The sequence below is a fragment of the Pseudochaenichthys georgianus genome, chromosome 4, assembly GCF_902827115.2.
Source record: "Pseudochaenichthys georgianus chromosome 4, fPseGeo1.2, whole genome shotgun sequence".
In the NCBI taxonomy this organism is placed as follows: Eukaryota; Metazoa; Chordata; class Actinopteri; order Perciformes; family Channichthyidae; genus Pseudochaenichthys; species Pseudochaenichthys georgianus.
In genome coordinates, this window is record NC_047506.1 from 30,408,198 (window position 1) to 30,433,145 (window position 24,948).

Here is a 24,948-nt window from a genome sequence, read left to right on the forward strand (position 1 = left end):
ACTCATATTGGATTCGGTGCTCGTCTCGAAAATTGGTCACCATGGATCATCATCATCCATCCATCCATCATCTAAGTAAATCACTCAGTCATCTGTCTTTCATGGAAGCAACTCTAAAAGATGATGGATGTCATCGCTACTGAAGCATTATTATGAATAGATTTTCCCGACCAGATTATTAATGTGGTGTTTCTCACTAATCTTTCTGCATTAAACCCCTCAAACGTCCATATGTCTAACAGTAATTGGCTCAAGGGGAAGTTGTAATAACAGGTCAAAACAAAGTGACATATTTCAGTAACAAATTCAGTTTGGCACAAAAGTGGAAAATATTCACTGTTGCATTGCCGTTTAATTAAATCTTTATAGTTTCTGGTTGCTTTTTTAAAGTACAAAATTCAATATCTTTTAAGTTCTGCGTAGGTTTTACCTGACTGCTTCCAATCTTCTTGAATAAATTAAGTGATTCAAATGAATAAAGTGAAACAAATGGCAGGCTATCATTTGACTAAATTATGGGTCTTTACATGTAGCTGCTGATTCTGGAATTGTATAAGATATGTTTCCTCTCCTTCTTTCCTTCAGGAGTGGTCATATACTCAGCTGGTTCAGCCGATTGTTGTGCTGAGAACAGCTGCTGACAATGTCATACTGTATATAGGCTTGTTGATGAGAGCCGTGGGACTCAACCATACTGTCAAACTCCTAATGAACGAGCTAAAAGCTGCACAAAGCCATGGTGTGTTAGTTCTCAGTGGATCTAACAGTGTTACTAGATGCTGACAGTGTGCTTTTTTAGAACTGACGTCAGACAAGTCAATTGCCTGGAAACCCCCTTCCCGTCACACCTTCAACATCACATTAGGTGGGGCTGTATCCGACCATTTCTGTAACTTTTAAAATCTGACAGTGTGGAGGAGAGAGAGCATCCAGGGTTTGAACTCGTCTCTGCAGCTCTCTTTTGGTAACTTTTCACACAAAAAAGTGAGTGCAATGCCATTATTGCTTTCCTGGAAAGACTGTCTGAATGTGTGTGCTGTTACACTGGCTTTTCACTCGACTTTCAACTCTGCATGTGCAACTGAAACACTTTTGATATCCGGCATTGTCTGACAACATGTTGTTGAAGCCATTTATTTTCCAGGAAAACCGGCCTTTGGTCACATTTTCGTATTACATTCATACCAAAAGCTTTACATTTATTAACTGTCACTGCACTACTCAGAAATGTCCATCTACATTATACTTCTAAAACTGCTAAGATATTTTTCCTAGAATATTCTGTGGATGTCTCCAAAGAAACTGCTAATACTTGTATACAACTTGTTATTGGTAAGCCTACCATCACTGTTCCAATGGTGTAATGTACAACTGGATTTATTTTCCATCTGTAGCTTCTTATTCTGCTGCAGCTGACAGTCAGTTTAATTGTTGTCTTCTTTTTCGATTTCTCTATTAACGGCTATTGTTCTGTCCACAGTGCTTAAAGGCCAAACATATTACAAGTCATCCTCTTTGTTAGTTTGACTGCTGATGCTGAATCATCTTATTTGCTAGTCAGTCCCTAAACCCGCTCACACTCTATTTATCTGACAACAGTCGCTATTTCAAAGCAGCAGTCTTGTTTTTCATCCTTAGAGGCAGAGTGTGGCCTCAGCTTTCTGAAAGAAGCTTATATAATGAAAAAGGTGAAAAAAGCATCTGTTTTATGCAAGATAATGTGATTTTACTTTATGTGATCTGTTATTTTTCTGAGTAGTCAAACACACACACACAACCTTCTATCTTTGATAAGTTGCTCTCATTAACCCAAAAGATCTGGCTAAGACAGGTAAGCAGTCACATATTCCTGTGTGTGTGTGTGTGTGTGTGTGTGTGTGTGTGTGTGTGTGTGTGTGTGTGTGTGTGTGTGTGTGTGTGTGTGTGTGTGTGTGTGTGTGTGTGTGTGTGTGTGTGTGTGTGTGTGTGTGTGTGTGTGTGTGTGTGTGTGTGTGTCACCAGTCGGTGTGACAGATGGTAAAGTGTTTTGGCATGGATCCCTTAAGGAGGGTTCAGGTTCAATATAATCTGGTGCCAACTTGTTTGCTGACCGTTATTTGGCATTGCGACTCCAGTCACTTTGAAGCACCTTGTGTTGCCCATTAGAGATGTGACATAGTTTGTATTCAGTCAGCTACCTAATTGTTCAAACCTGGCAGCTTTGAAAAGGAATTAGAGGTGACACCAACAGAAACCGATTAAGCTCAGAGTTTTGCAAGCAGTCACGTATAAAGTAAGAAACAAACACACATGTAGTCCTTCTCTCTTTATGTGTTTGAGTAAAAGACTACTGATCTGCAAGAACTAGCAAGCAACATTAGAGAAAAAAAGCAATTGTGCCATGTTCTTCCTGTCTCATGTTTGGTTACTTCCCGGCCTCCCTTACTGGTAAGGATACATGTGTTAAATGTAGTATAGTTGTTAGGTTGGAGGCGGGAATCATAGCCATAGAAGCCCGGCTCCGCATCTTAGAAAGTAACTCAGCTAAAGTAAAGCCCATGTTAGCATGTGCGGACCGGCAAAATGTAGCTCCTCTTAGCCGTCCCCCGGCAACTCCCGAGCAGCAGGGAGGCTGGGTGACTGTTCAGAAGGGGCATAACGCGAAACCCGCAGGTCCCCACCAACCCGTTCACGTATCTAACAGATATTCCCCACTCAGCGAGACACCCGCTGAGAAGCCAACTCTGGTTATTGGTAGCTCTATTATGAGACACGTGAATTTAGAGACCGAAGCCTCCACAGTCACATGCATTCCGGGGGCCAGAGCGGGCGACGTTGAGGCGCATCTTAAACTGCTGGCTAAAGATAAACGTAAATACAGTAGGATTGTTATTCACGTCGGTGGTAATGATGTTCGTTTACGCCAATCAGAATGCACAAAACTTAATGTGGAGTCGGTGTGTAGTTATGCTAAAACAATGTCGGACACCGTAATCTTCTCTGGTCCCCTCCCCAATCTGATCAATGATGACATGTATAGCCGCATGTCATCATTTCAGCGCTGGTTGTCTTGGTGGTGCCCAGCAAACAATGTGGGCTTCGTAAATAATTGGACAGCCTTCTGGGGAAAACCTGGTCTGATTAAGAGAGACGGCATTCACCCTACTTTGAAAGGTGCAGATCTCATTTCGGCAAACATTTCAGGGCTTTGTGGACGTAATCCATGACAAACTGGAGTTGAGACCAGGAGGCAGAGTCGCAGTCTTACACGCTTCTCTGCGCTCTCTCCTAGGCAGTCACCCATAGGAATCCCGAACCCAATAAAATACCCAATATTAGCGGTGTGTGTGTCTGCCCAAGGACAATTTAAGGTAAAACCTAATAGAGGTGTCATACATAATAACCTAATAAAAGTAAATGTAACAACTACTACAGTGCAACAAAACAGGAAGATTAAATGTGGTCTCTTAAACATAAGATCTCTAGCATCTAAAGCAATATTGGTAAATGATTTAATATCAGATTATAATATTGATATATGCTGTCTCACTGAAACTTGGTTGAGACATGAAGAATATGTCAGCATAAATGAGGCCACTCCACCCAGCCATGTCAACACTCATATTGCTCGAGGCACGGGCCGAGGAGGTGGAGTTGCAGCAATCTTTGACTCAAGTTTACTTATCAATACTAAACCAAAATGTAATTATACCTCTTTTGAAAGCCTCGTTTTTAGTCTTACGCATTCGACCTGGAAAACTTTGCAGCCAATCTTATTTGTTACAGTGTATCGTGCACCAGGTCCTTATTCAGAATTCTTATCAGAATTCTCTGAGTTTTTATCAACTTTGGTTCTTAAAACAGACAAAGTAATTATCGTAGGTGACTTTAATATTCATGTTGACGATGATAAAAATAGCCTTACTGTTGCATTTAACTCTATATTAGATTCTGTTGGTTTCTGTCAGAGTGTAAATAAACCAACCCACTGTTATAATCACACTCTCGACCTTGTTCTGACTTATGGTATTGAAATTGAGCAACTATTAGTCGAACCGCATAATCCTGCTTTATCCGACCATTTCTTAGTAACTTTTGAAGTACTGTTACTAGACTACAAAGCATTAGTCAAAAGCTCTTGCAGCAGAAACCTATCTGTTAGTGCTATAGCCACATTTAAGGAAGAGATTCAACCAATACTTAACTCGATAGCATGTCTGCATGTAGGGGAGGAAACTTATACAAAATGTACACCACCCCAAATTGATCATGTTGTTGTTAGTGCTATAGATGCGCTGCGAATAAAATTAGACTCTGTTGCTCCTTTGAAAAAGAAGAAAATAAAACAACATAGATTAGCTCCATGGCATAATGCCGAAACCCGCAAAATAAAGCAAAAGTCTAGACAACTTGAAAGGATATGGCGTTCCACTAAACTTGAAGAATCTCGTTTAATTTGGCATATTACTCTCAATGAATATAAGAAAGCACTGCGTAAAGCGAGAGCAGCCTACTACTCTTCATTAATAGATGAGAATAAGAATAATGCAAGATTTCTTTTCAGCACTGTAGCCAGGCTGACAGAGAGCCACAGCTCCATTGAGCCTTCTATTCCCTTAGCACTCAGTAGTAATGATTTTATGTGCTTTTTTAATGATAAAATTGTTACTCTTAGAAACAAAATTAATGACCTCTTGCCTTCGACCAGTATAGTGTTATCAACAGCTCCTGGAATCGTAAGTTCTAATATTACACTAGATAGTAAACTAGAATGCTTTTCAGCCATTAACCTTGAACAATTACATTCAATGATTCTCTCTTCTAAACCATCAACGTGCATGTTAGACCCAATTCCAACTAAGCTGTTGAAGGAAGTTTTTCCATTAATTAGCACTTCTTTATTAAATATTATGAATATGTCTTTATTATCAGGCTATGTTCCACAATCATTCAAAGTAGCAGTGATAAAACCGCTTCTTAAAAAGCACAACCTCGATCCAGAGGTTTTAGCCAACTATAGACCTATTTCTAATCTTCCGTTCCTCTCAAAAATTCTTGAGAAAGCGGTCGCAAAACAGTTGTGTGATTACTTAAAAAACAATGATTTATTTGAAGATTTTCAGTCTGGCTTTAGAACACATCATAGCACAGAGACAGCTCTGGTTAAAGTCACAAATGATATTCTAATAGCCTCAGACAAGGGACTTGTCTCTATTCTTGTTTTGCTCGATCTTAGTGCTGCATTTGATACTATCGACCATGATATCCTATTGCAAAGACTAGAGCACTTAGTTGGCATACAGGGAACTGCTTTAGGCTGGTTTAGGTCCTATCTATCTGAACGCTCTCAGTTTGTACGTGTTAACGATGAATCTTCCACGCAAACCAAAGTTAGCCATGGAGTGCCACAGGGCTCAGTGCTCGGACCTATTTTGTTCACATTATATATGCTTCCGTTAGGCAATATTATAAGGAATCATTCTGTAAACTTTCATTGTTATGCGGATGATACTCAACTATATTTATCAATCAAGCCTGATGAAATTAATCATCTAAATAAAATTCAAGACTGCCTTAAGGACTTAAAAACGTGGATGACCTTAAACTTTTTGATGTTAAACACGACCAAAACTGAAGTTATTGTACTTGGCCCGAAGAATCTACGAAACAAATTATCTAAAGACATACTAACTATGGATGGCATTAATTTGGCCTCCAGTGAGACTGTAAGGAATCTTGGTGTTATATTTGATCAGGATTTATCCTTTAACGCCCACATAAAATCAATTTCAAGGACCGCCTACTTCCATCTACGTAACATTGCAAAGATCAGGCATATCTTGCCTCAAAACGATGCAGAGAAACTAGTCCATGCATTTGTTACTTCTAGGCTGGATTATTGTAACTCTTTATTATCAGGGAGTACTAAGAAGTCAATCAAGTCGCTTCAGCTGATTCAAAATGCTGCGGCTCGTGTACTAACCAGAGTTAGGAAAAGGGACCACATTACTCCTGTTCTGGCTGCCTTACACTGGCTCCCTATCGAACACAGGATAGAATTTAAAATTCTTCTTCTCGCCTACAAAGCCCTTAATGGGCAGGCGCCATCTTACCTTAAAGAACTCATTATACCCTACTGTCCTACTAGGGCATTGCGTTCCAAGAATGCAGGGTTGTTGGTTGTTCCTAGAATCTTTAAAAGTACAATGGGAGCCAGAGCCTTTTCTTATCAAGCTCCACATTTGTGGAATCAGCTTCCAGTTTGTGTTCGGGCGGCAGACACCCTATCCGTTTTTAAGAGTGCGCTTAAGACCTTCCTTTTTGATAAAGCTTATAGTTAGGGCTGATTAGATTCAGCCCCTAGTTTTGCTGATATAGGCTTAGTTTGTCGGGGGACATCTTACTTCTTCCTTCTCTCTGTCTATACCCGTGTACACTCATGTTCCGATTAACCCAGCTTCCCCAAATGTCTTTCTTTTTGGTGTCTATATACGCTGGGATCCGGAGTCATGGATGATCCTGCGGTCCTGTGTCCTGGATCGCGAGCGCTGGATCTTGAGTCGTGGCTGTGGTCCTGGATCATAGGTCCTCGATGGATATCCTCGTGGATTCATCTTCCTATTATACACACATGCATTTCCAAACATTTGGACTACCTATGTTGCAAATGTATTATCTTTTCAATTTACACACGGCATCTATTGCACGTCTGTCCGTCCTGGGAGAGGGATCCCTCCTCTGTTGCTCTCCCTGAGGTTTCTCCCATTTTTCCCTTTAAACTGGGTTTTCTTTGGAAGTTTTTCCTTGTACGATGTGAGGGTCTAAGGACAGAGGGTGTCGTATTGTCATACTGATATTCTGTACACACTGTGAAGACCACTGAGACAAATGTAACATTTGTGATATTGGGCTATATAAATAAACATTGATTGATTGATTGATTCAATCAATTAACCGCCTCTTTTCATCTCGGTGCCTGTTAGGTTGGATTGGATTCCATTGCTTGCATTCACTTTCAGTGTCACAGCATACTTGCTTACTGAGGACCCATTCTCTGATTTAACTGTTTGATGGATTGAATAATTAAATGCAGTGTTTTATTTAAGTGCAAATTCAATTGTAAATACTCTACGGTTGGACGGTGTGATAACATTTGATAAACAGCCAACCAACCAAGCTGTAATGGATCAGTCCTTTTTGCTTCTTGGAAAAACTAAATTGTAAAAAGCCATGCATGTTTCTCAATAACGTATTGTTTCCACTGAAAACTGGCAGGAAGTGGTAAAAGATAACTGTGTCCATTGTGTGCCTTTTTATTTTATGTTGTAACATGTGGTTCCCTTCCCTCTCAATTCCAGGTGTTGTCTTGAATGTCCTTATCAGCCTTCAATACAAAATGGTGCAGATGCTTTATTTTAACAATATTGTGATTAAGGCACTATATCTGCATAACAAAACATATTTTGAATGCGCTAATAATGGAGAGGGCATTTGTCACTTGTAACTATAGCTTTGAAACAATTAGGATGCTTGATAGCATCACATGTTAGACTGATAGAGTCCCAAAGCTCATTATAGTTGGAGTCCCAGTGCTGCTCATCTTCATTCTCAGCACTGCTCATCCCACACTGGTGCAACTAATCATCAGTTCCACTTTTCAGATTCAGATTCTTGTTTTGATGATGGCTTTTTCTCCAAGGGATTTTATTGATGCTGCTGGTGGTTATGTGTATTTATTAATTAGTTAGTTAATGTAATGTCCCCCCTTGTGTGTATCTGCATCCTCAATCTTGAGAACTTTGGAAACTTGTGAAGTTTTTTTAGTTATAATACTTAATTTCTTAAAATCAGACAAATATCAGATATTTTTTAGGATTATATACATACATTATATATTTAAGTGTATCTAATAGACCACCGCTTAATGCAATAATACACGACCAGGCGCCAATAAGCTTGTGCCAAATTGGTGTCCAAATTTTACTTTCTGGATACTCAATCAATATTTTTTGGTTTGTCACTAAATATTGACCACATGTTTCTCTTCTCTCACTGGTTGCAGGCTTCAGAGGAGGCTTCTCTCCTGATTGCCAGCCCCAGGATGCTGCTCCCTGCATCGGGCACACTGCCACCAGTTGGCCCCCTGTCGACCCACCACCAGATCCAGCTGCTCAACCAGCAGCTCCAGCAGCAAGAGCAGCAGACACAAGTCGCTGTGGCACAGGTATGTTTTTCACACATAAACAAACCCACACTTCTTTTGATAAGAAAGCGTAATGTGACCGGTACGCATTGTTCAGTTTTGGCTCAACAGTTTTCAATATCGCACCTTGTTGCCAAACTTCCTCTTTTAACAGCTAAACACTATATTTCTGATCAGCATTGCATAGTTTGACAGTCTGATCGGACTTCAAAAGCAGTGATTAACACAGTCTTTGCTAAACAACAGTGCCAAGGGAAAATACATATTTGATCAATTGGAAACACTCAAGGATCATTGGAAGAGGGAAAGATATCAACACCCGCCTGCAATCCAATCTGAAGTTGAACAAAATAATGTAAGATCTGAGTGCACACAGCATCAGCCATCAATCACCCAGCTTGAGTGGCTCAGCTAAAGAACCGGTTAGTGACAGCAATGGCTTAGGGCTTATACATTGGATGAAAACACACACACACACACACACAGTTTGTCAGCCTGCTTGCAATAAGGCCCCAAGACTTGAAAATGCAACTCACACACACACTCCTGACTGAGAAGTGTCTCAGACTGGTAGATACTGATGTGTGAGGTCTCCCAGAGAAGGGTCCACTGGTCCTGATTGAACCTCCTGTTCACACTGAACCCAGCTGGTCCCTTGTCATAACCTTTCCAACGTCACACAGAGTGCAGCTACAACCACTAGCTAACACGTTTAGATCAGGCGTGCCAGGACATAAATGCCTTCAATAATACCTTGATGAAGTCAGAGGTTACTGCAGAAACACTGGTGTGTATTTTTTAAATGAGATATGCTTTGGCACACGAAAGGAGGTGCATATTTCAAATGAGAATGAGCTATCGTGAGATGGTTCGACCTGACCTTGGCTGTTCTTCCAATGTTTTACTTTACTGGCCTTTAAAAGGGCCATATTATGTTAATGTTCAGCTCTGTTTTGATTGGTCAACCACTTTGAGATGTCCCGCCAACAAGTACAATGTGTTGGAGCGCTAGCCAATAGAAGCGTTAGTGTTACATAATGATGTCACTATGTTATGTTCTTGGTGTTTCAGGCAGGGGAGGTCACTTTAGGATTTTAGCCTTTGCAGACCATTTACCTGCACAAAAAAAACGATATCACACACTACAGGGGGAAACTCGAAAAATAATAATAGGGCCCTTATGAATCCAGGCAAAGACAACATTTATATATTACAATATTCAAAATCTTCAAAAGTATCTTGTCACATATCACACAATTGATATAACATCCATATATTGCTCATCCCTACTGTCATCTTAGCCTGTTATAGTAGTTCCTTAACCAGTTAAGCCCCGAGCCTGTTTTTCAGGCCTCAGGCTCGAAAATGACATTCCCAGAACAAATTACTATAACTTCACTTCTAAAAGGGGTAAATTAATAATCTTTCTTCTCAAAGAAATGATACACCTGTGAGTTGGATGTAGAAAAGTCAGAATCAATATAGAATTGTTTTAATTTTAAAGTAAATTCAGATTGAACATAGTAAAAAAATGTAAATGATAGTGTCCGTCCAAAAAAAACAAGTGACATCTTACCTTTAGAGAGAGATTTAGCAAAAAGAAACCACTTCTGGGGTGATTTTGGGTGGATTTTCAATATCTCTGGCCCCCCCGGTCGATTTTGATGATTGACACCTCTTTTTAACCGTTAGAGCCAATAGAATCGAGAGGAAGTTCCTAAAATCCATCTAAACATTACCCATTGTTGAATAGAGTGATGCGTAGCCAGAATGCCAAAACCGGAAGCTGTCATACACTCTCGTAGCAGCTACACATGAAAACTCCGTTATTGACATAAATGTGAAGATGGATTATCAGTAATAATTTCAAAGTGACACAGACACATTGGATTAACCTATGGATTAACCTTCAGCAGCGTTTTTATCGTTTTAATGCCATTGAACAATGGAATCTCAGTTTGCTAATCGATATCTTGTTTGTGCAGATCCGATAAGTAATAAGGGTATTTTAACGTGAGTTCTGTGCTCAGGGCTAATTCATGTTCATAATTGTTATCACCCTTGTGTTTCGTTTAGCTAAATAAAAATTATATTGTATGATAGCTGAGTTTCTTCCCGTTAAATGGGTATGACACATTCATAGTTTGTTAAATCTTAAGAAGCCCTCAGACGCTGTTTCTTGCAAGATGTCATGCCCCCACCGGCTTTTTTTTCACGAAACTGTGTCTCAGTGCTTCTTAACATTTAACAACCTATTAAGAGAAAAATAAACTGAGTCAAGCAAAATAAATTTAATTTCAAAAATAAAACTATAAGTTGCTAACAAATCGTTTGTGTAATCATGTAAATTATAAGTCTTTTTTCTTTGTTTTAACATATCTCTTTGCTTATTTCTCAATGATCAGACTTTTGCTCTCGCTGCAGCTCTTCTCGTTTGCGCTCCTTCACTTTTTGTTTTTGATTTTGACATAAACGTCCCAGGTAAGCGGGACTTTCAGGGGTGCGTCCCCATTGGCTACTCAGTTTTTGAGTGACATCCCATTACACCACAGATCATACAGTGCAACCCATGCAGCAAACTCTGGAGTCCACTCGGCCACGTTTGTGTTGGTGTCTCCTCCTGGGGAGTTTCATGCACATATCGGACTTATCTTATGGATTGCTGTGCATTACACTTGTGTTGTGTAGTTTATACTTTATTCCAACTTTAAATATTGTAATACCTGAATACACTGCTGCTGTAAAATAGTTTCCCAATTTGGGATTGATAAAGTGTCTGTCTATTTATTGTATAGATAAAAAAAACACATCTATGTATTTTCAAGCTAAAGGTGATCAACTGTATACTGTTCTTTTTTCAAAGACATGTTACATTTCAAAAGCATATATTGCTATGTTTAGGACAAACAATTAAAGACTGCTTTAATTTAACAAATTCTACATTATAAAAGTGGCAGATTTGCTTTATTAAACAGACCAGACCTGGCTGCATACCAACACAATTAGGAACATGCTCACATCTTACTATGTTGGTCTGAAGAGCTGAAGCATTCATACACAATGGATAAAAACTGTGTTGTCTCATTCTATATCATGTGAGAAAATGATATACATTTAGCATAAAAATGTTTACATACTATTCCTAGCCTGAGGAAGATGTGAATAATCAACAGATTTGAATGGAATCTCTACAATTGTTATGTAGAATAAAGACAAAAGACTGATTATACAAATGACATTTATTGACATTTGAACCAGAAGATTAAGTCTCAAAGAATTTTCTAAATAAAAGGACATAAAACAAAAAGGTGGATTATAATAAAATCTATTAAATGTATATGTAAAGACATTTGGTCAAATGAAATTCATTTCAAACCTTTATTTATCCCATTGAGATCATTGATCTCTTTTTCAAGGGAGATCTGCTCAAGTAGGTTCCACATGAAACATAAAAACATAAACAGAACAACAAAAAGGACAGCATCATTACAGGGATTTACAATTTACATAACTATCCACATGAACAGGTACCAACAGCTTCCGATTGAGTAGCATCCAACCGAGCTTTAAAAACATTTAGTGGCACCAGATTGCTCAGTTTCCATTTCAATTGCAGACTATTCCAAGACAGAGGAGCTGCGCATCTAAAAGCCATCTTCCCTAAGACAGTCCTAGCAGTTGGCACATTTAATAAAACTACAGCATGCGATCTCAGGCAGTAGCCACTTACAATTCGCCGTGAGATCAGGGTGCAGATGTAGGATGAAAGTTTCCCTAGAATGGCTTTATATATAAAAATGTACCAGTGACTGAGCCTCCGTACAGTTAGCGAAGGCAAACCAGCACTTGCATACAGGGTACAGTGATGGTTTAATGCTTTACAGTTTGTCACAAATCTTAGTGCACTGTGATACGCAGCATCTAACTTGACCAGGCAATTGGCAGGTGCATTCATATAGATCAGATCACCATAGTCCAGCACAGATAAAAAGGTCACAGTGACTAGCCTTGTCCTGGCCTCAAGCGAGAAACAGGACTTGTTCCTGTAGAAGAAACCTAGCCTAACCCTCAGTGTTTTAAGCAGGTTATTGACATGATGTTTAAAAGTGAGACAATCATCAAGCCAGATACCAAGGTATTTGTAACAGGTAACAACTTCAAGTTTTATTCCTTGCGTAGTTACAATATCTAAAACAGGCTCTGGTGTATTTTTAGCTTTTGAAAAGAGCATTACCTTGGTTTTATCAACATTTAAAAGAAGCTTTAGTTCAGCAAGCTGAGTCTGAATAATGTTAAAACAGCTTGCAATTCAACAACAGCCTCCTTAATGGAGGGACCTGCACAATACATCACGGTATCGTCCGCATAAAAATGTAAGGTTGCTCCATCGACATTTTCACCTAAACTATTGATGTAGATGGAGAATAAAAGCGGACCTTAAACAGAACCTTGAGGAACACCATTAGTAATGTTTAACCACTCAGAAGACAGCCCATCAAAATGAACACATTGGGACCTTTCAGAGAGGTAGTTCACAAACCACCCCACAGCATGGCTGGATATGCCAATACTGACCAGCCTCTGCTTCAAAATGCGATGATCGAAATGACACTGAGCCAGTGATAACAGCAACGCCCAGCGTGGATGAAGATGGTGCAGGTCTTTCTTCATGGCCCCCCCTCCGTGCTGTCCCCTCAGAGGAAGTGGGAAAACGGGATAAGACTCTGGACGCCACGCAGTCTCAATGATCCACACTGTTAATATGAGAGGAAAATAAATGTTTTAGGAAATGAAAAATATGAAGTTAACAAATAAAACACAGCTCAGGGGCAGTCATGGACGGTAGGTTTTCCTACAAAGTTAACTCAGCCTCCATTGATTTTCATATCAAATTAGCGTGTAATAAGCTATCATGGCTTATACTTGCATATCTAAACAAAATCATGAAAGCCTGTTGGTAGAGTCAGGCACACAAGTCCGTTTGAATGTGTGTGCCAGTGTCTGAACACTCACTCACTGCTAGATATGTCGCTAACTGTCCCTGCTATTAGGCTACTCGCTTGCATTGTTAAGGATATAAAGCTAGCAAAAGCTAACTTTCATAGCACAGCTTTTCTTTACTTCTCGCTTAACACAATAAAGAAACAGACCATATAGTACAGCACAATCAACACAAATGATCAATACTGACATATATGTTCACTTGTAGTATTATAATAATTGAAATGCTGGTTCTTCTGGGGGTGTTCTGAGTGTCCATGCTCAGCTACCGCACCGCAGCTGCCTGCACTGTACAATCGCTGGAGGACTAAGCTGTCACTCAAAAACTGAGTAGCCAATGGGGACGCACCCCTGATAGTCCCGCCCACCTGGGACGTTTGTGTCAGAATTGCAAACGAGAAGAGCTGCAGCGAGAGCAAAAGTCTGATCATTGAGAAAGAAGCAAAGAGAACTGCAACAAAAACCTATGTTAAAACAAAGAAAAAAGACTTATAGTTTACATGATTACACAAATGATTTGTTTGCAACTTAGTTTTATCTTTTAAATTAAATTTATTTTGCTTGACTTGATTTTTTTCTCTTAAAGGTCACATGTCATGGCCATTTCCACTGATCATAATTCCATCGTTGTGGTCTACTAGAATAGATTTATACTGTGCAATTTTCCAAACTCACATTGGTTTCGCATACAGCATCTCAGTAAAGTATGTGTAATTCACTCTCTCCACTAAACGGCTCGTTGCAGCTCTTGCCCCCCCCCTCCCTGTGAGCCCAGTGTGCTCCGATTGGTCGGGACGTTGTGAATCGCGCTGAGCTCCGTGGAAGTGTGATTTCCTTGTTTAGCGATACACAGTGAACCACAGCCAAACTCACCCTGAACACACACGAAGTCACAGCCGAAGTAAAAACAATAAGTGTGGCTTGATATTGAGTAAGAAAAAGGTTGATAAACGCTGTGAGAATGGGTCTGCAGAGAGAATTTCGCCGCGATCCCAACTGTCTGTTATCAGCCTGCAGCCAGGGAGGAGAAATCAGCAGAGCTGCATGCACTGAGTGTGTGAGGAAGTCCGTGGATTGGTCAATTTGGACCAATCAGCGGGGGCTTAAAGTAACGGCTCCGCGGACGTAACGTAACGGCTCCACGGATTGGTCCATTTCGTTCCGGGGACGACATGACATCATGATGTACCGGGAAGAATCAAATGGACAGTGACGTATCTCCAACGAGGGGTTTTGGGGAGGTATTTTCTGTTTTAGAGTTTTACTCCCTACATGGTGTACTTTGAGGGTTTTGACTCTGCAGACCGTTTACATGCATACAAACCTTCATAACACACAAGGGGATGAGCAATAACCGGAAAAGCATGACATGTCACCTTTAAACTCTTAGTTTTGCTTGATTCTGAGAAAGTGTTGCTTTATCTTTATGAAACAAAACTAGTCCCATATTAATGTGTCATACCCACTTAACGGGAAGCAACTCAGCTAACTGACGATATGAACCATTTTTAGCTAAACGAAACAAGGGTAATACCAAGCCTCTGAATTCGCACTAAGCGAAAAAATGCTAACGCGCAGAACTCACGGTAGAAATATTGTATTACTTATCGGATCTGCATAAACAAGATATCAAATGAAAGCTGAGATTTCACAGATTCTAGAGGTATAGGTATCATCACTGTGCGACCAGAACTCAGGGCAGCGAAGGCAAAACCATGCAGACAACACACAACGTAGCTTTACGGAACCAAAACAGCAAATACGTCTTACCTTTGCTGTTTTCTGATCAAAAGTTGTGTTCAATGGCATTAAATCGATAAAAACGCTGCTGAAGGTTAATCCAATGTGTCTGTGTCACTTTGAAATGATTACTGATAATCCATCATAACATTTTTGTCAAAAACGGAGATTTCATATAGAGTGTGTGAGAGCTACAACCCAGCTTCCGGTTTTGGGTACGCTGGCTGCGCATCACTCCATTCACCAATGGTAATGTTTAGATGGATTTAGGAACTTCCCTGTTCAAAACAGGTGTCAATCATCAGAATCGACCGAGAGGGGCCAGAGATATGGAAAATCCACCCAAATGACCCCAGAAGTGGGTTTTTTTCTAAACCTCTCTAAAAAGGTCAAATGTCACAGGGCGTGGTTTGCATTCCGCCCAGCCAATCAGACATAGGAACCTGCTCTCTAGCAGGGACGGAAAAGGGGGTAAAAAAGGTTCTGATTAACTAATTTTAGTTCCGGCTCTTTTTGGTGTGAACGCGACATTTCGGAACTAAATTGGGAAAAGTACTGCGGTGTGAACGTGGCTAAGGGTGATTTTCACTATAAGTAATGGGGGTTTTTTGGACGGACACTATAATTAAAAATGTTTTACTATGTTCAATCTGAATTTACTTTAAAATAAAGCAAATCTATATTGATTTTGACTTTTCTACATCCAACTCACAGGTTTATCATTGCTTTGAGAAAAAAGATTATTAATGTACCCCTTTTAGAAGTGTAGATAGTCATTTGTTCTGGGAATGTCATTTTCGAGTCTGAGACCTGAAAAACAGGCTCAGGGCTTAACAGGTTAATGACTGTTTGACTAATAGACTAGTCAGAAAAGGTATTTCAATCAATATGTAGTTCTCAACCTGGTGAATGGGAGGAGTCATAAAATAAGTATAATATTTTAGGGAAGGGGGGAAAAAAACAATAGATTGGCCACAGAAAAATGTCTTTATCCATACTCTCCCATTTCTCCCTCACCACTTAAACTCCCTCTGACAGGTGAGACTAAACTTGCCTGAGGCTGCGGCTCTTAACCAGCCGTAATGAGGGAGGAGAACTTACTCCACCTCTGATGTTCAAACAGCAGGCGGTAACAACGTGATTAGCTCTGCCCAGATAACGCACATAGAGAGTATCAAGAGTTTCAAACTTAGTTTCACTGTCAAAACAAAAGGGACTTCCCTGGTGTCTTTGCCGCAGTTTTGGCAGTTCTGTCGTAATAATGTGATTTTGAGACCACACACAATATTTCAGATGGGAAAAACATATTCTTTATTTGGATCATCAGTAAGACTTCTTGACTTAAAGTTATAACCTTAAGAGTACAATGAAGTTTAATCCTTTTTATAGCAAATTCCCCTTTTCTTTATTAATATTCAATGTTTTCTTATATAAATTGCCCTCACACATTGATATCATAAAGATAACAATCTTAAATCAAAGCCCTAATTTCCTTTCATTTGATACATTGTTTTGTCTCATTTGGTTTGTTCTTTTGTGCATCTGCAAAGCTTTGCTTTATAATCTCAGCAGCTGTATTTAAAGTTAATGTTGCAGTATGGCAGCATGAGTTTTTGCTCATTTGGAAGGGATAAAGTGGCTTTCACTTCTGACCTTATTGCTGATTAAAGTGTTGTGACTTTTTGGCAAAATCAGCAAACCTTGCAGAGGTCGGTCAGAGGTCACAGTAAATTGAAGAAAATTATCTAACTGGCCAATTATAATCATAGCTAACTGAGGTATAAGTGGATGTGGAAATGTTTAATGAAGTCAGGGAAATTAGAGAGTACAACGTTTTCTCTCCTTCCAGCTTGCTTACTTTTCTTCATTCCTTCCTCCTCTTTTTGTTTAAAAGATAATTCCTCTTTTTGTTTCCATCTCCTTTTGATCCCCTCTTTCCTGTCCTCTGCGACATTTCCTTCTCCTCCCTTGCCACCTACACCTTCCTTTCGTCCTTCTTTTTCTCGTTTGATTCACCAGCCTGTCCTTAATTTCTCCTTCTCCTTCGTCTTTCTTTCCTCTTTTTGTCAGTTTTTCTACGCATTGATTCTCCCACCCACACCGTCCCTTCCCCTTGGACTTTTGTCTTGTTCTCTCTCACTTCCCTCAATCACTCTCTCCCCATCGTACCCACATAAGTGCCTTTCTCTAAACATTTCCTTATCATTGCACCAGTAAAATGAGCATTCCCCCTTTTTAGTTTTTTCCTCCAAAAATGAGATAAAAATAGAGAAAGAACAAGTGTTGGAGGGGCTTCAAACACTCCCAAATCAAAGGGGCCTGGCGTGGGCAGGGATGTGATGATGGTAATCCTGTGTGAAGAGAACACCCTCACCAACCAACCCTGTGGAGAAGCAGCAGGCCTAATCTCTTTACGCTCCCACTAGGAGAGTCACAGTTTTTCAATCTTGTCTGAAAGGGAAATGGCATCATTTAAAACAGCCTCGTCATAGTTTTTATCATATCTGCATTTTAAGATTAGGATGTTATACCCATTACAACATACGTCATTTTGACTCTAAATCTATCCTTGTACTTAACATTTTTCTGCAATTCCAAACCAAGACTTACATTTGCATTTCATTTATGGAACATAAACATAGTTTATGGAAACACTTTGTATTGCTAATGGTTAATACATAGAATTAAAAGAAACATGTGCATAAAGGTCCTTAACTTTATTTTATTTGTCTAAACTCTACTGTGTCCATGCTTTCAAATATTTAAAGGATTGGATTAAAGAAAGGTAGGACAAATGTCAATAAAGCAGTGGTGGAACAAGTACTAAGATTGTTTACCTAAGTAAAAGTACTGCATTTAAATGGTACTTTAGTAAGAGTAAAAAAGTATTAGCATCAAGCTATACTTTAAGGACCAAAAGTAAAAGTACTCAGTATGGAGAATGGCCCATTTAGGCACTATACATTTGAACTGTTGTACAATTATGATTGATGCATTAATGTCTTCATCACTTCAATTTTGCACTTCGTAAAGTGTTGTTTATTAGAATTACGTGATATACTACTTGCACGCTTAACCCATATTAATATATAATAATGTATAAATTGATATATATTTTGTATTGCTAATCTAAATCTGCAAAGTAACGAGTAAAAAGTGCAACATGTGACTACAACAGGGGTGGCCAACCCGCGGCTCTCGAGCCGCATGCGGCTCTTTGCCTAGTTTCATGCGGCTCTTCAGTTCATATTGAATTTTATATGTGGTTGTTTGGGGGAGAGACACTGACTCCTGACTAGTGTTGCACGGTGTACCGATACTTGAAAGGTATACCGCGATACCCTGCCGTTAAAAACGTTACGATTCCTCCGTTTCATTAGTATCGGTACTTTAAGAATGACGGGGAAAAGTACTCCGGTGAGAAAGCGCCGTTTTAATAAGAGCCGTGTGTGTTCAGCGCTCTGCTTCCACTCCCTGCACAACCCTGTCTCCTAAAAATTACGTTCCCACAGAACTAAACTGCATTCTCAATTACGTTTAGCTAGAAACGTATTTTCTCCCACGTTACGTTAGTTATGAACGTATCTCAAATACGTTTATTTTCTACATATCTTCTAGAAGCATATTTTCTTCCACGTTACGTTAGTTATGAATGTAACTTAAATACGTTTATTTTCTACATATCTTTGCCATTTATTGTCTTGCTTATAATAATGATAATTAGTTATTTATAAATATCATTTTAGAGCACACCTTTGAAATCGAGAATCGGGCTCGATATATGGTTAAATTAAAATCAGTAGGCGAGGCTGTAATTTCGCCACCTCATGTGCGAGGCAGAACGTAATAGTTTTAACATGCCAAAAAGCTGCTGTGTCGTTTATTGCACCTCAAACATTAAAACAAATCCAGAGTTACGTGTTTCTGTACTTCCTCTAAGAAGAAAGGACAGTAACAGAAGAGCTCTGTGACTTCAGGCTTGATCGCCGTTCAAATGACAGCGCTGGTTTCCCCAAAAGTGGGCGGGGCTGTAAAGTGAAGTAGATTTACTCTCATCTATTATTCAAAACCATTCTATTTATTCTAACGTAAATTACATGCCAGTGTTTTATCTTTTATTTATTTGTTTTTATTTTAAATCGTATAATGTCGGACTTTTTTTCCGTCTGTGAGGAAAAGAAATGGGGCTCAGAGCCTCAAAATACTGAAATCTGTATTTTTTTAAATCTTTTCCTTCTAATTTATTATTCTTTTCTAAATAACACACTGTTATTTACTCAACAATAACACACAATTATCCTTGTTTTTATTTATTCATTTAATTCTATAATCTTGGGCTTTTTAGCCGTAAATAAAGTCACCGGAAACAGATGGGACATTTTGAGCGATACACACCACAAACCCACTAAACTGATTACCCAAGATCCTCAGCTTGAAGCTTGTTGATTGGATGTTTTAGCCGCAATGCACGCTGGGATATGGTGTTGATATGATATGGAGATATGATATCCGACAACGAAAAATAAAATAATACCTAATTCAGAGTGTGCTTGCTTTTCTCTTTGGAAGTCATCACATAACGGCATTGTAATACACGGTTCGGCTGCATTACATATTACATATCTGCCATAATTCTTTATTTATAGAGAGAGACAAACAGGAGAACTGCTGCCAAAACTGAATACTTGACGTGGATCATAAATATATCAACAATTAAACAACATCTTCAATTTCTTTTCACAAAATACGTCTCCTTGCAGTATCAATAGTAATTCGGCTGACTTTTATATTTGATCCAATTGGTATATAGGTTATATTTACACCATAACGGTGCACAGCTGATCGAACAGGACTTGTAGTTTTTAAAGATATTACTGATTTTCTTTGAATATCAGAATCTAAATACTGAGTTGAGAGAATAGTCAGGGGATTTGGGTGATGGGAGACACATCTATGGAATCACAATTTCAATAGCTTACTATTAAATGACGGATAGCCTTTCTGTCTGTGATGTTTTACAAATCAGATATTAATGTGTAGAAGTAAAACAAGAGAAATAGTATAGCAATATCCTGTACAATTATGTAAAAACATGAATAAAACTACACATCTTCAGATGTTATACATAAGTGTCTACACTAATAATACAAAGTTATTATTAGTATGCTGTGTGTACCTTGTGTGCACCGCCTAGTGGTTAAAGCATGTTATTGAATTATTTTTGTTGAATAATCTTATTTGATCAAAACAATATTAAGAGTACATACTTTCATAGGGGGAAAGTAGAAGGTCAATGATAGAAATATAGAATATAAAAAGTCAAGAAGATACTAAGTGATCTCTACAATAAAACAGTTTAGTGCTGGATGTACACAGATATTAATAGGAGGATGTGCAAAACAGAAAAACGAATTAACCTTTATTAACACATTAAAAAATACTTTAGGTTAAGGTCTTCTTTTAAACAAGAAAAAAGCTCTGGGGGTATCTATCTACAGATGAATATTAAGCCTGACAAAGTACTTAACGTCTAAAATATTGCTTTCCTGCAATGTTAACTATGTTGAAACACTTATTTTAAATGATATTATACACATTAATTATACTCTTATGTATGTAGATAGAATAAGAAATGTGCAGAATATGACAGTTTAATGGTGGAGGTATACAGTACACACATATTGATAGATGTCTGTTGAGGAACCTGCGACCCAAGTTGTGTATAAGATCAATACACCTTAGAAAACCTTGAAATCTTGAAAGGGATATGCAAAATAGCCATTATACAGTTTTTAATTAACTATTAGTAGAGAATAACGAGTAATGAATATACTTTATAAAGATCTGCAGATAAATGTTTAGTCTTCTCAAGCACCAACTATCAAATATCTCTCCTGATTGTTGGCACTTGACAATCACCTTCCCTGAATTGTATTCAGGTGTAACTAAAGTCTGCTTTAAGGGTTGTTTATATTCCACATCATTAATCAGAATCTGCAAAGTAACTAAACTAAATGTAGTGGAGTAAAAATACCAGGTTAACCTCTGAATTGTAGTGGAGTAGAATTACAAAGTAACAATGAGCTGTCGTGTGGGTATATATTAATGCTGCCCATTATGGATACAAGCGATTTTCACCCATTTAGTAATTACATGTTTTAAATGTGTACACACCAATGTGTTTCCTATCGCCTAAACCTCCAGGGCTGTACACAGTTTAATACTGTCATCTTCTACATTTGGGAAAAACGTCTTTTAAAACTACAATTCCCAGTAGAGACGTGCCATAGAGAACATGTTGCGAAACACAATAGCCAGCATGTGTAGTTCTGGTGGGGCGTTCGAGTCCAGTTTTGAATAGTCTGCCGTGGTTTCGTTCCATTTCAAAGAGCTTGATGCTCGGCGTAACCTTGGCGCAACATCACGGGGTTTGTCAACAGGACTATAGTCCCAAACGATATCTGGGGATTATGGGTAGTGTAGTGTCTTGGGCCATCCTAAATCTCGAAATGTCCCGTCTGTTTCTGGTGACTTTATTTACGGCTAAAAAGCATGCTAAAATGCCCAAGATTATAGAATTAAACGAATAAATAAAAACAAGGATAATTGTGTGCTATTGTTGAGTAAATAACAGTGTGTTATTTAGAAAAGAATAACAAATTAGAAGGAAGAGATTTTAAAAAATACAGATTTCAGTATTTTGAATCTCTAAACCCCATTTCTTTTCCTCAAAGACGACAAAAAAAGTCCGACATTATACGATTTAAAATAAAAACAAATAAATAAAAAGATAAAACACTGGCATGTAATACGTTAGAATAAATAGAATGGTTTTGAATAATAGATGACAGTAAAATCTACTTCACTTTACAGCCCCGCCCACTTTTGGGGAAACCAGCGCTGTCATTTGAACGGCGATCAAGCCTGAAGCCACAGAGCTCTTCTGTTACTGTCCTTTCTTCTTAGAGGAAGTACAGAAACACGTAACTCTGGATTTGTTTTAATGTTTGAGGTGCAATGAACGACACAGCAGCTTTTTGGCATGTTAAAACTATTATGTTCTGCCTCGCTCATGAGAGTAACAGCTGGCGAAATTACAGCCTCGCCTACTGATTTTAATTTAACCATATATCGAGCCCAATTGTCGATTTCAAAGGTGTGCTCTAAAATGATATTTATAAATGACTATTATCATCATTATAAGCAAGACAATAAATGGCAAAGATATGTAGAAAATAAACGTATTTCAGATACGTTCATAAGGAACGTAACCTGGGAGAAAACACGTTTCTAGAAGATATGTAGAAAATAAACTTATTTGAGATACGTTCATAACAAACGTAACGTGGGAGTAAATACGTTTCTAGCTAAACGTAATTGAGAATGCAGTTTAGTTCTGTGGGAACGTAATTTTTAGGAGACAGGGTTGCCCTGCACTGCAGCCGTGCCTGCAGTCCCGTCCCTCTCAAGCAAGCTCAAGTCCCTCCCCTCTCTCGTGCACGCGCTAGCTGCCAGAGCATGTGAGAAAACGACAAGCATGGCTGCAAGTGGGAGTGCAACTGCCGCTGTGCCTCGGCTTGTTGACAAAAAAGACGCCAGAAGCGAAATGTGGAAGTATTTTAGCTATATCTCTGACAGTGAGGGCAAGCCTACGGACACAACGAGGCCTGTCTGTGAGAAATGTATTCATTTTTATTTAATACAAATTCTTGTAATTTATTTTATTTATTGTTCATGTTTAAAAGTTTGTGTTATGGTTCTGGTGTGAAATAAAGCACAATAATTACATTTAAGACTGTTTACCTTTTTTTACCAATTTTATTTTTACCAATTCTTGATTTGGTATCGAAACCAAAATGTTGGTATCGTGACAACACTACTCCTGACAGTTAAACCTGATATTTAGTAGGTCTGTTAAGTATTGAATGCTGATAATTCTGACGTAATTTGTGGCCCAAGAGCCAATCACAATAATACCTACGATGCAGTGAACCAATCACCTTTGAGGGGGGGAAACCTATCGTTGATTAAACACTATCCAGTGTTTCCCCTACCATTGTCTTGGAGGGGCGCTGCACCCCGCCAACGGAGCCCCGCGCCCCCACTGAAATTCAACGTGTTTACAAAATATATATATATAATTTTTTTTTAAATATATATATAGCACCAATTGCAAATAATCTCTAACTACTGTCACTTTTCACATTGAACATGTGCTCTTTTATTAAATAAACTAAACGCTTTCATTTTAAGTTGTGAGTTTAGTGTTTTTGACCCTAAAATGCATTAATCAATAACAATAATCCACAGCTCCTCTCTCTGCTCCAGAGGATTTAAAAAATATATATCCCAATGCCACAAAAATGCATCAGTGACGTGGTTGAAATCTTGTCTCCAGAAAACAAAAAACTGAAACAAGCGGTATCAGTGACTGTGTGTTTGATGTGGCTCTTTGCAGTAACATAGACAAAATGTGGCTCTTAACCTCTGACTGGTTGGCCACCCCTGGACTATAATGTCCTCACTAACACTAAGAAAGTGGATCACATCACTCCAGTTCTGAAGTCTTTACACTGGCTTCCTGTGTGTCAAAGAATAGATTTCAAAATATTGCTGCTGGTTTATAAAGCACTGAATGGTTTAGGCCCAAAATACATTACTGACTTCCTGCTAAATGATGAACCATCCAGATCTCTCAGGTCTTCAGGGACTGGTCAGCTTTCTGTCCCCAGAGTCAGAACTAAACATGGTAAAGCAGCGTTCAGTTATTATGCTCCAAATATCTGGAACAAACTCCCAGAAACCTGCCGGTCCGCTGCAACTCTTACTACTTTTAAATCCAGCAAGAAGACTTTTCTTTTTGTCGCTGCTTTTAATTGAACTATTCATATCTTAAACTGCACTGTAACTTTTATCCATGTATTTTTCCTTTTAATGTTTATTTTATTAGCTTTTCTTTTTTAATGCTTAATGTCTTTCATTTTTTGTAAAGCACTTTGAATTGCCTTGCGTTGAAAAGTGCTATATAAATAAACTTGCCTTGCCTTGCCTTGCCTTACAAATGTAGTGGTGTAAAGTAGCATAATGTGATAATACTCAAGCAAAGTCAAACCTGTCTCAATTATTTTTACCGTAGTACTTTATACAGTACAGTACATTCCACCACTGCAATAAAGTAAAGTTAGTATATAAGTTCATGCAACTCTTACACATTTTAGTACACACATTTAGTTTTATATGTGGTTATGTGCAGACTTATTTCAACATTATTCATTCCTAAAGTGTGCTTGAGAAATGATGCCAATATTTTCAAGTTTTACCTAAGTAACAGTTTTTGGTCTTTGCGTGTGAATCAGTTGTGCTTTACCAATTTGGGAGAAGAGGGAGGCAACTGAAGATATCTTTTGTATGCTTTTTGCATTGTAAAGAACTGACTGGAAGTCAATCGTAAGGAAACTGTTGTGAAAGCATGAGTTGGAAAGATGAAATTTGTCCTCAGGCACCACTCTGTTCTGGGGGAACAGTTTTGAACAAAAGAAGGTAATAAAAAGGAAGAGAGATGCTGCCGCCTAATTAGAGCATTAAGGAGCCATTTTGTTCGCTTGGAGCTCCTTCAATTTCACGGCGCTCCGATAAGAGAGCAGAAAATATTGGGTAGCAGCAGGTTTACTACCAGAGGACCACCGCAGCACAAGTAGAGCACCTTTTTAATTGGCTCTTTGTCTTGGATTCTACTTTTAGTAAAAGGTTTCAGAACGTCTCTGTTCAAGTTTTAAAAGGAATAATAACCATGTTGTTTCTAGTGGATTGTCAAGCAGTGTGTTCATTCTTCCTTTTTGTACAGTGTTATCTTTAGATGAGGAATTAAAGTGTGTTGGTGTTGATACCAATCTGATGCAGCACCTATGTACACCTCCATAGACAATGAGTTAGATAATGTGGTAAATTAAGCTTTAAAGCATCAAAGGGCTACATCCTCACACATCATAAAACATTTGTTTTTAAGGAGGCAGAGGCATGTGTCT

General features: G+C 38.6%; 1 protein-coding gene across 2 annotated transcripts in view; it reads left to right on the forward strand.

The window, feature by feature from the left end:
* The window catches only part of nos1apa (nitric oxide synthase 1 (neuronal) adaptor protein a), a 259,466-nt gene that overhangs the window by 191,670 nt on the left and 42,848 nt on the right, over positions 1–24,948 (forward strand). For both annotated transcript variants that reach the window (XM_034080930.1, XM_034080931.1), the window contains exon 8: positions 8,042–8,203. In XM_034080930.1, the coding sequence (XP_033936821.1) occupies positions 8,042–8,203 (162 nt within the window). The remainder of the gene's footprint in view (positions 1–8,041; positions 8,204–24,948) is intronic.